At 47.9% G+C, this 15662-nt stretch overlaps 1 protein-coding gene across 1 annotated transcript in view; it reads right to left on the bottom strand.

Annotated features, from left to right (window-relative positions):
• Window positions 1–1799: 1799 nt before the first annotated feature.
• LOC147724983 (E3 ubiquitin-protein ligase TRIM39-like) overlaps window positions 1800–15662 on the bottom strand; it is a 331308-nt gene continuing 317445 nt past the window's right edge. The window contains exon 4 of the mRNA XM_086966463.1: window positions 1800–4911. Within this exon, the coding sequence (XP_086822589.1) occupies window positions 4352–4911 (560 nt within the window). The 3' untranslated portion in view covers window positions 1800–4351. The remainder of the gene's footprint in view (window positions 4912–15662) is intronic.

Raw genomic sequence — 15662 nt, 5'->3', positions numbered from 1 at the left:
CCAATGGCTGTTCCATGATAACGCGTACCATATCGCTAACTTCGGTATCGCGTTATCAAGACATGTCGAGTAAGGTGTCATACGAATCGGGATACTGACCCCTCACCAATGCTGGCAACGGGGTTAGCATTCCACCCTTCTAGAGGGACACGACATGTACGTAACTGTGAACCCCGGTTAAAGTTAACTGAAGCCTCAGCTCCACAAAATGGATGCTGCCACCACAGACATGAGTCTTACCTCCTGCTGCTGGGAGTCCTTCCAGCGAGGAGAGCTTGGACAAAGGGTTTCCTGTCCGGGGCGGTGTTCGCACCATCCCAGACAGGGTTTTGTGTATCCTGGGTAGGCAGGGCTTTACAGGAAGGTGACTGCGGAGTGGCACCCCGGTGCTCACCACGCATCTGCCGGCTAGTACCAGTTCCAGGGGCACCCCAGCCCCTGACCTGGGGAAAGTCCGGCATGGGAGAGGGGTGTAACCACCCCCCTTCCTGGTCCCACCCCTAGGGCAGGACCTAGTCGCGTACCCACCCCTTTCTTTAGGATAAAGGCAGGAGCGGGGACCCTTCCAAATTAGATCATCTTTGAATCAAGAAACTACTTTCTACGAAAGGAACTCTCGACTCTTCTCAAGATTTCTCCCTTGTGACTAAGGAGTAGTCACCCTGCATCCGCAGGTACCATCTAAGAACGGTTTGCTGCACGTCCTTCCTAAGGAATCCGACTGCCCAGCTCGACGAGAACCGGCTTCGCTGGCACCTCTGACCTCTACCCACATCGTCAGCTCAGCTGAGATCCGTGGGTGCGACGAGACCTCGAGGGACCGGCCATCATCAGAACTGCACGACTTCTATCCAGCACGACCGCCGAGGGATCCTCTGGTGAGTGCTTTGGGGTCCGAGAAGCCCCGACCCTGAGCAGCTCCAGCACCGAAGTCCAGCCTCCCTGCATCTCCACGATTTGCGTGGGGCCCTTCTGCTTTCTGCTGCTCATCACGTTGTCTGGTTACTAGCCCGCTGGCTTGTGGCCTTCTCAACGACACCCGACAACAACGCTGCTGGTCTGGTTGCTCCAGACTGGCCTTTGCTCCCTTCTGAAAGAGGAGCACCCCGGACCCTCCTGGTCCACTCAGTCGCCATTTTAGGTCCACCACGTGGCCCTGAATTTGCCAAGGCTTGTTGCCCCAATCCTGGGCCCAGCGACGCCGACAGCATCAACCTTCGTGGGACAGCTCGCACCTCCATCCTGGTCGCCGACAACGCCTCCTGGTCCGTGAGACTGCAGAGCCTAGCGTCGCCCACTCACCTAGTCGAGGTGACGATCATCCGGTGCCCTCCTGGTACCCTCTGACTACTGGCTAGTAGTTACGAACTTGGTCCCCTCTGCTTTCAGGTATCATACATCTCTGATCCAGGCTTGGATCTCTACGAACTATCTTCACTGGTCGCCGGCCAGCAACTCCTTCTTTCTGGCTCCTGGTTAGTCAGCGAGGATTCCCGACGTCTGTAAAGACTTATGCAGCCGCAGCCCCTGGGCAGGGTAACTTCGGCATTTCGGTGCCCGCATAGCCTCATTATCTAAGGGTCCAGAGTCACTGTCGCTTCCGACTTACCTTATCGGGTTCGCCCAAGAACACTAAACTTTCCGTGCCCTCTGGCATTTGTGTAGATTGTGCACTTGAAGTATTTTCCTAAGAGTTTTGTTGTGTGCTTAGTACCCTGTCCTCATAAAGAGTACAGGGCTGTTGTGACTTAAAATAAATACACTGTTTATTTTCATAACACTTGTGTGGTGTCCTTTCACTTGGTGTTCAAGGGGTATATGTGATGGTATAACAGCTGGCTTAACACACCCTCTAGAGTTTAGCCCGAAGACTGCTCGTATCCACGCTACTAGGATAGCTGGTCTAAGGTTGACTTACAACCAATCATCATAAGGGTCGTTTGGACTGATGCATAGTGATCACTAGAATAGTGAGCACTGCATATCAGGCCAACTTCTCACACAGCGTGCATGCTATGGAATGCTGCTACTCAACCCGCATTGAGACGGTTTCAATCAGGAATTGGAAACTAATAGCAGGCCTGCGGTTAACAGACAGGTGAGGCGCTATCCCTATAATGTGTGACTTTGCATTTCAGTTCGGGGATGCGGACCACCACATTGAAATGCGTTAGTCTAACGCCTGATGCATGATACCTGGCAGGACTGTTATATTGTAAATGCACTCATAGAGTTTAGGATTAAAATGAGACGGAGAGGTGTGCCTATAATGATGCAGGCACCAACACTCAACACAATAAATATTTGTGGAGACAGTAAACGTGAAGGCAATCCCTCCCAAAAGTTGCAAAATGCGTCATAATGCATCTCTTTTACTGACAATTGCAGACACACAATTGCCTATGCTGCTGTGCACGACGAGTGAGCATTTCAACTGGCGGAGCAGGCCTGAGGTCGTTGAACGCACAATCAGGAGATAAGGGAAATAAAGATGGCACAAGCTCGGGTGGCTGGAATGGCCGATGGAACCCACCACAGCAAAAAACCGGAAAGGTCCTGGCCCGCGGAGCCACCAAACTACAGCACAACGCAAACGCTTCTAACAGTGCCCAGCACGTCACCTCATGGAAAACACCAAAACTACATACAGGGAGCAGCACTCTACGATCGGCGAACAGTATGGATTCTTTCTGTGCCGATGAACAGAAGCTGAACAAACCAGCGAGTGATCACAGACTATTCACATAACCGAAGTCACCGAAGCCCTGGCAGCAACTGCCGACCGTGGAAGTCTCTGCCACATACATCCTAACATCCCATCCACAACGTTCAACCACCCAAGACAGCAACCCACCAATGTTTACATGAGGAAAGTGTGTATTGGGCAATCCTTAGACCTATGAATCCACACTAGAAATAGGCTTTTATTAATATCAAAAAACTATTCTTGAGCACACAATATGTTATTATAAAAATAAACAGGACAGTGGCGTCACTAGTGGAGAAGTGTGGCTCACTGGTTAGAGGAGGCATACCCTGAAGCTGAGGTCAGACCCGGGACCAGGGTTTGATTCCCGACGCGGCAGGGTCCTGAACCCAATTGTCCACAGACTCGATAATTCTCGCTTCGGTGCCCACTCTAAGCACGAGTTCACACTATGCAGCTCTGGGCAACAAGCTTGCTTAATCTCCACAACGGCCCCCAGCGGCGGGATGCCCGGCTTTCACCTTGGGGATGCCCAGCACGGGTGATCTCACAGGGAAAAACCAGGATGGGTTCCCAAGGCAAGCGCCGAGATGCCCAAGGGTAAAATCGAGCGCTATTTAAGTACATACATACATACATACATACATACATACACTATCTAATATGAGGCAGAGTAATAGAAAATATTGTGACTAAATAAGTGTCTCAATACTTTTTCTCAATTCTCCTCCAATCCCTCCTTCCCAACCTCTGTCTAGGCTAATCTTAGCGCTAGAAATACCCTCTACATTTGTAGGATGGACTAGCCCACATCTGCATGCTTTACTGGAACAATGGAACAACTCTTCCATGTGAAGCCAAATGTTGCCTTTATTTCTGCGTTCACCAGCCATGGTTTGCCCGTCAGGTTGATAAGGCCATCTGGAGGTTCACTCGATGTACCATCCCTTGGACTTCTGTGTGACCCCTTAGCTCTCTCTATACCAGGGACGCCGCTCTGTCTAATAATGTTAGTAGGCACCTTATATACCTCTTGGTTGCTTATCCTCTGTGGAACGCTTCTAAGATCAACAATAAGCCCCACTTTGCCTTTTAACCTATTTAAGTTCTAGTGAAATCTTGTTGTCTAAAAAACATCAACTTGAAAAATGAGACATCAAGTCATACTAGGTATAAACATGAAGAAACATAAACATATTCAAGCAGCTGATTATCCATAACTTCAATGAGCCTATTTTGTAATTGAAATTAAAACTACACATTCATAATTGAAGTAATATACATTTAGATCAATGAATATATAAAATATAATGAGGATGACTGATGTAAAAGAGGTCATGAGGACAATATCAGAGCAGCCGGCATGCTCACAGGCACTCTATATGCCAGGGCATTAGTGCTGTACATTAACAATATCATATTGTCAACAAATATTAACCACAGCCTAGAGATTTAAGACAAAAAAACAAAAACAAAAAATCTGAAATGCTTTGCAAAACCCCCTGCAGTGTGCTACTTGGAAGCTCTGCTCCTGGGGGGCGGTGGGGCTGCAGCCCCTACACCAGCCTCAGCTCTGCTCCTGGGGGAGGGGCTGTAGCTCCTACACCAGCCTCAGCTCTGCTCCTGGGGGAGGGGCTGTAGCTCCTACACCAGCCTCAGCTCTGCTCCTGGGGGAGGGGCTGTAGCTCCTACACCAGCCTCAGCTCTGCTCATGGGGAGAGGTAAGGAGAAGATCGGGAAGAGCCTGTCAGTGAAGGGGGCCCGGGGGAAAGTGTAGAGAAGCTCCATGGAGTCTGCATTGTACAGGGACAGACGCCCCCCCTCATAGTCCAGATACACACCCAGCTTCAGAGGCTCCTCACGAGGGGACAGAGGGGTATCAGGGGAGGTGCGAGCCCAGTACTGACCATTGCACCCTTGAACAGCCCAGACTCCCTTCGTAGGTGACCAAATAAACTCTGCCCTCCTGTCCACAGACTCTACTGCGACCCCCACAACCCATTCCCCCTCCTGCAGCAGCTGCACCTCCCAGTAATGTCTGCCTGAGATGAACCCCTCCCTCCCCAGCACACAGGGATAGAGGGAGGTGAATCTATTGGGGATGTTAGGCAGACGCGGTGTTCTGCTTGAGAGTTTCAGATGTCTCCGCCCCTCGGATAGGTGGAGCTGCCGATGCGCTGTGTCTGGATCCAGAGTCACTGTCACTGCAGAGAAGAGAATCAGAATTAGAGATTTAAAGAGAACAAATAAAGGATATGATTGTTATTTTACTTTTAGGTAATTGGCAGGAGGCGCCCTATCTGGAAGGAGCGCACTGCACTTTACATTGCACCAGAAACCATATACCTCAAAGGACTGCGCTGCACTTTATAAAGCACTACACAGCACCTACCTGAAAGGAGCACACTGAACTGTACAATATACTGTACTATACAGGGTGTACGTGGAAGTAGCACAATATACAGTACAATACACTGCCCTACACAAAACCTGTCTGGAAGGAGCACACTGTACTATGAAGCACCTCCCTGAAAGTAGCACAGTGCACTATACAATACAGTGCACTATACAGCACCTCCCTAGAAGGAGCACAATTTACTATGCAATTTACTGCCTTACACAGCAACTGTCTGGAGGAAGCACACTGCACTATGCAGCACCTCCGTGGAGGGAGCACAGTGCATTATACAGCACCTCCCTGGAATGAGCACAATATACTGTACACAATACTGCCTTACACAGCACCTGCCTGAAAGGAGCACACTGCGCTATGCAGCACCTATCTGGAAGGAGCACAGTGCTCTATACAATATACTGCACTATGCAGCACCTCCCTGGAAAGCGCACACTGTGCTATCCTGAACAAGACCACATCTATCTGGAAGGAGCACATCAATATACACTGCATAGACAGCACCTATCTGTGGTAGAACACCCACTGTACCAAATGAATATTGTGCTAGATCGCATACTGCAGTAGATAGTACACCGTACTAAACGCCAGACTGCACTAGAGAGATCTCTGTACTACAGAACACACTTAAGGCAGTGCACTAGACTGCACTACCCAATCCAGTTAACTGCAGAGCACACTGCAGACAGTACACTGTGCTAAGGTGTGAATTATAACAGACAAAACACTATGGGCCCGATGTAGGTGGCCCATTACCGGTCGGTAAACCCGAAATTTGGTAAATTGTAGGCTTACCGACTGGTATTGAGCAATTTCTGATGTAGGGGATGATTCGGTAAATACCGAATCGGTATTTACCGATTCTGTATATACCGAATCATTATTTACCGATTCGATATTTACCAAATCGGTAAATGGCATGTAGGAAGCTCTTTTAAGTGTGCTTATGTGCTTTAAGGATTCGTTATTTACCACCAACTATTAGTTGTCAATGTGACACCCTGCCACCCTTGAATGTTTTTCCCATTTTACCGAATCGGTATTTACCTATTCGGTAATTCCCATTCATTCCTATGGGCCTCCAGGCACATAGGAATGAATGGGAATTACCGAATCGGTAAATACCGATTCTTAATTACCGAATCCAACTGATTCGGTAAAATTTACCGAATAATTAGCTACATCCCATTTACCGATTCTGAAATACTGAATCGGTAAAATTCGGTATTTTAGAATCGGTAAAATAGGATTACCTACATATGGCCCTATATTGGAAGACTCAGTGTACTACAGAGTACACTGTACTAGAGAGTAATCTGCAAACTGCACTGGACGACTCAGTGTGCTAGAGATGTACTGCATATTGTACACTATACTAGACAGACCAATATGTGAGACAGCAGACTGTGCTACAGTACCTGCTGTAGTAGAGAGTACACTTTACTAGAGAGCCCACTGTTGGAGACAACACAGCACACTGTGGACTGCATTAGGCAGAGCATGCTCTGTAGTACAGCAACAACTGTACTAGACAGACACTGTGCATGTGAGTCTGTTGTACTAAACACTGTGGTAGAGGCTCCAGTACTAGGAAGTACAATGCACTACATGGTAGACTGCACTAAACAGCTCACTGTACTCTGTTCTACAAAGCACCACAGCACTACACTTTACAATGCACAAGCCCACCTACTATACTAGACATTTCTCTCTACTGGATGGCAGACTGCACTAAATTGCTCACTGTAATAAGCTTTAAACTGCAATAGGCCACTCTCTGTGCTAGAGAGAGAACAATGTATTGGGGTAAACTGCACTATACACCACAGCACACTAGACCAAACACAACACTGGAGTCCACATAATGTATAAATGGTGCACTGCACTAAACAGCAGGCCGTACTGGAGATGGCATGTTACAAAAGAGCACACTGCACCAGAGAGCACCATGGGCTATACAGCAAACTGCACCCAAGAGCACATGGAGAAACTACTACAATCCACAATGTAGACCGCATTCTACAGCAGAGTCTCCAATGCCGCTCCTGGAGGGCCGGATCCATGCCAGATATTTAGCATATATAAATTTGGATATATCTAGTTATTGAAAACTCTGGAATGGATCCGGGCCTCAAGGAGCGACACTGGAGAACCCTGCTCTACAACACACTGTGCTGAATACCCAACTGCAGCACTAGAGAGCATAGTAAACAAGACTACACACTGTACCAGAGAGTAATCTGCACTAGAGGGCACTGTTGGTTATACAGCACACTGCACTAGAGAGCACTGGGTTATACAGCACACTGCACTAGAGAGCACTGTGGGCTATACAGCAAACTGCACTATAGAGCATGGTGGGCTATACAGCACACTGCACCAGTGAGCACTGTGGGCTATACAGCACACTTCACCAGAGAGCACTGTGGGCCATACAGCACACTGCACAAGAGAGCACTGTGGACTATACAGCACACTGCACTAGAGAGCAAGCTATACAGCACACTGCACCAGAGAGCAATGTGGGTTTCACAGCACACTGCACGAAAGAGCACTGTGGACTTATACAGCACACTGCACCAGAGAGCACTGTGGGCCATACAGCACACTGCACTAGAGAGCAATGAGCTATACAGCACACTGCACCATAGAGCAATGTGGGTTTCACAGCACACTGCACCAAAGAGCACTGTGGACTTATACAGCACACTGCACCAGAGAGCACTGTGGACTCTACAGCACACCACACCAGACAGCACTGTGGGCTACACAGCAAACTGCACCAGAGAACACTGTGGGCTATACAGCAAACTGCGCCAGAGAGCACTGTGGGCTATACAACACACTGCACTAGAGAGCATTGTGGGCCATACAACACATTGCACTAGAGAGCGCTATGGGCTATACAGCATACTGCACCAGGGAGCACTGTGGGCTATACAGCACACTGCACTGGAAATCACAGTGGACCATACAGCACACTGCACTGGAGAGCACTGTGGGCTATACAGCACACTGCACCGGAGAGCACTGTGGACTGTACACACACTGCACCAGAGAGCACTGTGGGCTATACAGCACACTGCACTGGAGAGCACTGTGGGCTATACAGCACACTGCACCAGAGATCACTGTGGGCTCTACAGCACACTGCACTGGAGAGCACTGTGGGCTATACACCACACTGCACTAGAGAGCACACTGCACTAGAGAGCACACTGCCCTAGAGACCACGCTGCACTAGAGACCTCACTGCACTAGATGCCATAGGTTAGTAGAGATCAATTAATGCAGGGATGGCCTGGGTTTGCAAATGTAGGCAGAAACCGAGTTGTGGTTCTGTCTCAAATGTTTAAAAGCACTGAAAATCACGAGTTTTGGTTTGTGTAGCATGCCATAACCCAGCCAACCCCCTGAGCTGGCTGTGTATGACCTCACACATAACATCAATGATGACATCATAAGTGACATCACCAATGACATTGCTGCTTCTTGTTGTAATTTGTTTGGTTGATCTCCTTTCATGTGGGTGTTGGCCAAAGGTATGCTGTGGTATTGGGAATGTGACAAGGTGAAGTAATAGAGTATTTGAAAAAAACTTTTTGTATAGTTTTTGGAGAACCAGCATTCTCAACTAGAAAGATAACTCTTTTTTGTTTATTTAATTGCGCACAAATCACAGATGCACACACCCACCAACTTATTAACAATACTTCTGCCTTCTACATAGGGCAGTGTTTCAGATGGAAGGTTTTAGCCAGTCAGAAAATATGGTGTCTCTGTGTATGATGGCTACCCGGGTCCTAACTCTGGTTATGGAGGGCGGCTCTGAGGTAGGATCAGAGACTGAGACAGCTTCTGACGGTGGGTTAAATGGAATAGAATCTGGAAGTTATTTTTCAGTCTGCGGAGTTCGACCCGATGACTTGGCTTCCAGCGATCCTAAGGGACATGATGATGGTAGTTATGCTGTCCCTTCTCAAGCAGGGTTTGGGCACTGGAGCAACCGTAGCAGGGTAGACCAAACCCAGAGAGCAGGCAGGTGCAGCGGCAACGCCAGACAGAGCTCTCTCTTAGCCGCCTCCCATTTAGTTTAGCCCCACTCACTGGCAACCAACATTTGATGTTGAGTCCTTACAGGCAATTTTTTGCCAATGGACTACATTAATTTCTTTTTGGATGTTGACTTCCTTGAGCAAAATATGCTGTTAACAAATTTGTATGTCAAACAATTTCTGAGGAATCATGGAGGCACCCTAGGGCCTAATTCTAGGACACACTAGTGAATTCCAACTTCACTAGAGGATTTGGAGATATTTTTGGGCCTTACGCTCAAAAAGGGGTTAGTGCATAACCCAGGCATGCAGTCATACTTGTCTACATGCACAGTTTGAGAAACTCTCATCTTTACTTGAGCAAAGATAGTTTTTTGTTGCTACTGCATTGCCCTGGGACCATCCACATCATGATAATAATTTCAAATCCACATTTCCCTTAATGAGTTCATCCAAATCCACAGCCAGCTTGGGGATATCTAGCGGTCTTAAATCTAATTGAATTATCGGACTATCTTCTCTGTGTCTTCACATGCCGGGAACCCTTCCTCCATGTCTGCAAGATTGGCCAGACTAGCATCTAGGTTGCAGAGTTTTCAGTTTCAATTGGAATATCTTCAAGGTAAACTTAATGTGCATGTTGATTGCATGTATCAGTTTCCCCCCTCCACACCTGACACTGAGGAAGTGATGAATGAAGATTGTGAAGTAGCCTTCACCATGCATGACATTAATTTACTTTCTGGTGAAAAATCAATTGTCCAAGAAGGTTTATGGTTAAAGGAAATGAGTAACGATGAGGAATTAAAAAGAGTTAAGCATCACAACTTGCAGGGGTGGCCTGAAGAAAGGAAGTTATCCGGTGAATTGACAAGTTATTTCAAAGTTAAGGAGGAATTAGCTATTGAAAATGATATTGTCCCTCATTATTTCCTGTTGCCCTTCATTGGTGTACCTTAGAATTGTCTGCCCTGCTGGTCCTCTGCAGCTTCAGTCCAAGGTGGGACTGCAACAAAACTTTCTTTGCCGCCACCATCGCGTCTGCCGAGGACAGAGACTACAACCCCAGCATCCTCTTGCAGGCGCAGCACAACGCGTCAGAGTCCAGCGCCAGGAGGTGCTTAAAAACACCTGAGGCCTACTGCAGCGCAGGACGCGCGCGAGCGTGCCCGGGCGCCGCCTCGACCAAAGGCGGGCCCATCCGCGCCCGTCAGGGGCCGGTAGAGGCTGGGCTGGGCCATCCCCCTTTCGTCTCTAGTTGGAGCTCTATACTCGTCCAGCACCAGAAGCGGGGCAAAAAAACATCAAACAACTGCCCCGCATCTCTTTATCCGTGCCGGGAGTCGGGCACAGGGTTTCTCCGTGATCCCAAGGCTCCAGGACACTCAAGGGCCCGCGGGATTGAACTACACCAGAACTTTAACAGCCATCAAGGTACTGCCCTTCTCTGTTCTTGTTGACTCGATTTTAACTTCACCCTGTGCAATATAAGTTCGGCATAAGCCCTGATCTTCTAGAATGAGTAAGCGTAAAGCCACAACTTCTGTCATTGGGGGCGGGGTAAAGGGGACCCTTGATGCTTTTCTAACGATAGCGGAGTCTCTGTTAATTCACGAAATCCAGTTGACCGAAATGAGACTCTCGCTGGGAACGCTCATAGAACATAAGCGATCCTCCATGGGCACTATAGCCATGTGCAAATCTCCTATTGTGGGGACCCCGCGAGGCCAACTTGACCCAACCACTGGTAACAACACAAAGGCCCTAATTCACGCTACTCCTCTGTCTCAGGGGGCGGGTCTGTCAACGCACTCCGTTCATCTGTCAGCCGCTGACTTAAATCAGTCACAAATTACCATAGAAGAGATGGAGGGTGTTAGATTGATGAACCACACATGAAATAGGTGGAAAGTGGATTTAATGTATGCAGCAGAGCAGGTACACAGCCAGACAGGTTAGCAGTCAGGAGTAACTGACTACCCTAGAATACAGCACATAGGAACGCTCTAAGCAGAATGTAGAATGAACATAGTTAAAGCAACAATGACATAATTACACAACATAACACATCCCCTACCCTAGAATACAGCACATAGGAACGCTCTAAGCAGAATGTAGAATGAACATAGTTAAAGCAACAATGACATAATTACACAACATAACAGAGGGGTATCCCGATCCAATCTCTCTGCCGCCTGAAGGGGCAGGGTCGGGGGGAGGAGAACCTGTGCTAGGCAGAGATCCATCTGGCGCAGGAATTACTCCAGGGGCATGAGGGGAGGTAGTCACGCGAACTAAAAGGGCTCTGAAAGTTAAGGGCACAGCCACTATGGCCTCCCCTCTGGCCGACTCAATGACCCCAGGCAATCGAACAAGGGTGGGGGGTTCACATGTCGAAACCCAAACCAAAACAGAGGGGTGTGGCCAAAGCGAGCAGGGCCAAAGAAGTAGGGAGGCCCGCAGCCAACTCTCAGTGTCAAAACTGCGGGGAGGCAGCGATGAATCAGGGAGTGGAAAAGGCACTGTTGTCCAAGTTGGAATCAATGCTAACCACACATCTGGGGCTTGTGTACGAAAAAATTGATGCGATAGAAGAGATACTCTCCTTGCTACTAGCACAGGGCAGTATTCTGTCCTTTACGACCATGGGCCAACACTCGAATAGGGCGGGGGTAACAGAGGCTGCCCTATGCCCCAAGCCAGTTCCTAGTAATGTGGGAACAGAGGGGGGAAACCCTCTAGTGGACAGTCTAAAGGAACAAATGAAGATGCAAATAAGAGTTCAATGGCGGTAACCAAAAATGGAAATGCCCCAGGTCCAACCAACGGAGGGAGAGAAAATTGGCCGATAAGGGCGGAAAGGCTAGTCCACACGCCTAACCTTAACACAGCTGCCATACATCTCGAGGGAAGATCAGTCACACCCAAGCACACAGGGCCATCATCAGCCGACCTTGCATGGGGCACCCGCGGCTTGCTGATTTTAGACCTACCACCGGCATCATGCCCTTATACAGTGGTTTTGACAGGGGTCCCGGCCTGTAGCGATGAAAGTGAAGAAACTCCAAGAACCCTGACTAACAAGGCTGCCCATTGGTTGGTTAACAATGTAGGTTTTAATATTTCACATCATAGGCACATCCTTATGGCACGAAGGGTGTCCTGGATTGGAAATAGTAGGAAGGGTTTCCCAGGAGATTGTGTGATTTTAAACTTAAGGCATCCTGAGCTGGTAAGAGTCCTCCTTTCTAATCAAAACATGGGTCTGTTTCAGGATGAGGGGGGCTCCAGCATTAGGATACTCCCCCTGTTTTTTTTTTTACAGGGATATGAAGCGTGCAAAAAATCCCGATGACTATTGGCGCCTCCTAGCCAGACCAGACCAGGAGGGTCGGACTTTCCCGTTAACCAACCGGTACACACCCCTTTATAGTATTTCAACCCTAAATGAATTAGATTGACTAACCAGCGGGTTGTCAACTGGGAATGGTGTTACACGGGAGGGTTCACCTCCTAGATTTGGGAGGGACAGACACGTTAAATTCGTATGAACCCATTCCTTCCGCTGGACATGAAGTGCACAGTGGGTTTGGCCCAGCGGAGAATTGTCGAGCGCATGTGGAATCACTCAGCCCTCACACCTGCCCCAGGCTTGAAAGCCCAGTTGGCCTAAGACATGAAGACATTAAGATAATCTCCTGGAATATAGCAGGACTGTCCTCTAAACTAAATAACCATGATTGGGTAGCCTACATAAAGAAATTTCACATTATTTGCCTACAGGAAACGTGGGAGGTAAATAGTAGTGTATCTGCTTTAGAAGGATACAAAATATACTTTGTTCCTGCAAGCAAGGCAGCCATGGGGAGAGCCAAGGGTGGTCTGATCATTTATGTGGACCTGAGGTTACAAGGGAGTTGGGAAGACCTGGGCTGGGACTCGGATTTTATGCAAGGGATTAGGTATCGCAATAAGCGACTAAAATTAACTTACATTAACTTCTATAATGCTATTATAGTGGGTCAGACCTTAACTAGATTCTCCGAGTTGGAGTGCCGGTTGGCAGGAATACATGAGCATGGAGCGATGAGTTTTCAGGTGGTGTTACTGGGCGACTTTAATTGTCACCTGTGCCCCTTCCTGAAAATTAGCAGGGTAGATTGGTCCTCTTGCCCTTTGGCAGAGGGCTTGCACCTGTAACACTCCAGGTAGGGAAATGAATTAGGTAAAGTCCTGGGTACATATGCACTCACACACACTATGGATCTGATTAGAGTGGGGGAGGACAGCTTGGTTCACCCAACTTTCAAAGGCAGGGGAAGTGAGACTTTAATGGATTTCATTTATGTTACCAACTCGTTAAAGTGTTGGATTACAAGTTTTAATATAGAGGTCAGTATTTTTAGTGACCACAATCCCCTGGTCCTGTTTATTAGGGACCCCAACCCGACAAAGCATTCATGTCAAAGGAAGCCGGCGGCACAATCAAAGTCACTGATCAGGGCAGGAGACTTAGATGGGCTAATATTAATGGCGAAGCTTTCTATAAAGCGTTACTCACAGAGAGCGAACAGCAGGTTTGGAAGTGCCTAGATCTAACAGTGAATGACCAGATCTGATCAAAGCATTTGAGGGTGTCGCCCAACAAATTGATGGCCTGCTCAGGAGTAGAATGGTGAAAAAGGAATTGGAAACCCCTAGGTGGTTTGACCCTCAATGTTCAACCACCCTGAGGGAATTGAAGATAGCTTTGAAAACTGCCCCCAAAGACCAAACAAAGGTGTTCTCTTGCAGGGCGGGGTATAAACAGGCATTAAAATGCCGCAAATCCTCACTGCAGCAGCAGGCATGGGTGAATCTAAGAGAAGCGGCCGAGTCGAAGGACTCGACCGCTTTCTGGAAAGTCATCAATGACCCTTGTTTTTGAGACACCAACAAGCCCAAGTTAGCATGTCATATTTTACCAGAGTCTTGGCTTGAGCACTTCCAAGGTTTCTACAATCACGGCAGCATCAACGATCTGACTGTACCATAGGAAGGAAGCGCAGGCCCAACCCAGACAATTTTTTCTCTGTAAGAGACAAAAGCAGGCATTGAGGGTCAGTCACGTAGCAAGGCCCCGGCCCTAATGGGATCTCCCCAGACCTTTTAATAGGCCAGGTAGATCTCTGGGCGCCCATATTAACCAGAGTCATAAATGCAGCAGTGGAGTCAGGTATGCCAGTGTCCTGGTCCATGGCCACAATAGTCCCCATCTATAAAAAAGGGTAATAGGGATAGCCCATAATGTTATCGGCCCATTTCCCTCATTGATGTAACAGTGAAAGTCCTAGGTAGGGGCATCCTCAATCGTTTAATGGATTGGGCTGAAGAAAATGATATAATCACTGATACTCAGTATGGGTTTAGGTATGGCCGTTCAACTTCCGATCAGTGTCTTAATTTATATCTCTTGGTAGCCAAGTACACTGTTGCTAGTGAAGAGACAGTGTACTTGGCTTTCATGGACCTGACAGCAGTTTTCGATCGAGTAAACCAAAAGAAACTGTGGGAACTAATGGGGGCTCTTGGAGTTGATCTAGGACTGATAAACATTCTAAGAGTTTTGCACCAGAACACCTCTGCCCAGGTTAGGTAAAACAAGGAGGGAAGCACTCTCTCCCATGTTCTCGGGGAGTGAGACAGGGCTGCATCCTGGCGCCTTTCCTTTACACTTTATATATAAACGGTTTAGATCAGGCGCTTGGAGCTCTAGGGGTAGACTGCCCAAGGATAGGAAGAAGAGGGATCCCCGTCTTGCTTTACGCGGACGACGCAGTGCATCTGGCTCGCACAGCGCGTGGACTCCAGTGCCTTATAGACGACTTAGTCTGTTTTATGGAGAGTTTAGATCTGTCCCCCAACCTTACGAAATCATATATTATGGAAATGGGAAAAACGCCACACAGGAAATTTAACTACATGATTGGTACTCACTGTTTGGGAAAAGTGCAGGCAATTTCATACCTAGGGATCTTATTTGATAGCCGCCTCAGTTTTAAAACCTTGGCAGACGAGAAATGTAGCACACTAAGTAGTTCTGTTGGTGCAATTATGAACTTCGCACGAAGGCTGGGCCGCTGGTCCCCGGAGCAAATACTGAAATTGTATAGTACCATATGCTGCTCGAAGGTTTTGTATGGCAGTGAGGTCTGGGGCTTTATTGAGCCACAGAAGCTACAAACTGAAAAAATAAATATTTGCGGCGGTTATTGAAAGTACCCCAGAGTACATCTTCCTACATCATCCATGAGGAACTGGGCCTTACTTATATTAGCGACAGGTTGCAACTTAAACCTATCACATGTTGGATTAAAATGTGGACAAACCTGAAGCTTCACTAAGTAAGCAGATAATAATGGATTGTATTGCCCGGGATAGGGGTCGAAATATCCCTTGGCTTAAATACGTGAGGGAAACTTTGATGGGCCTGGGTCATGCTGATTAT

Source organism: Lissotriton vulgaris, chromosome 4_1 (assembly GCF_964263255.1).
Source record: "Lissotriton vulgaris chromosome 4_1, aLisVul1.2, whole genome shotgun sequence".
Classification (NCBI taxonomy): domain Eukaryota; kingdom Metazoa; phylum Chordata; class Amphibia; order Caudata; family Salamandridae; genus Lissotriton; species Lissotriton vulgaris.
This window is presented reverse-complemented; position numbering and strand designations above follow the sequence as displayed.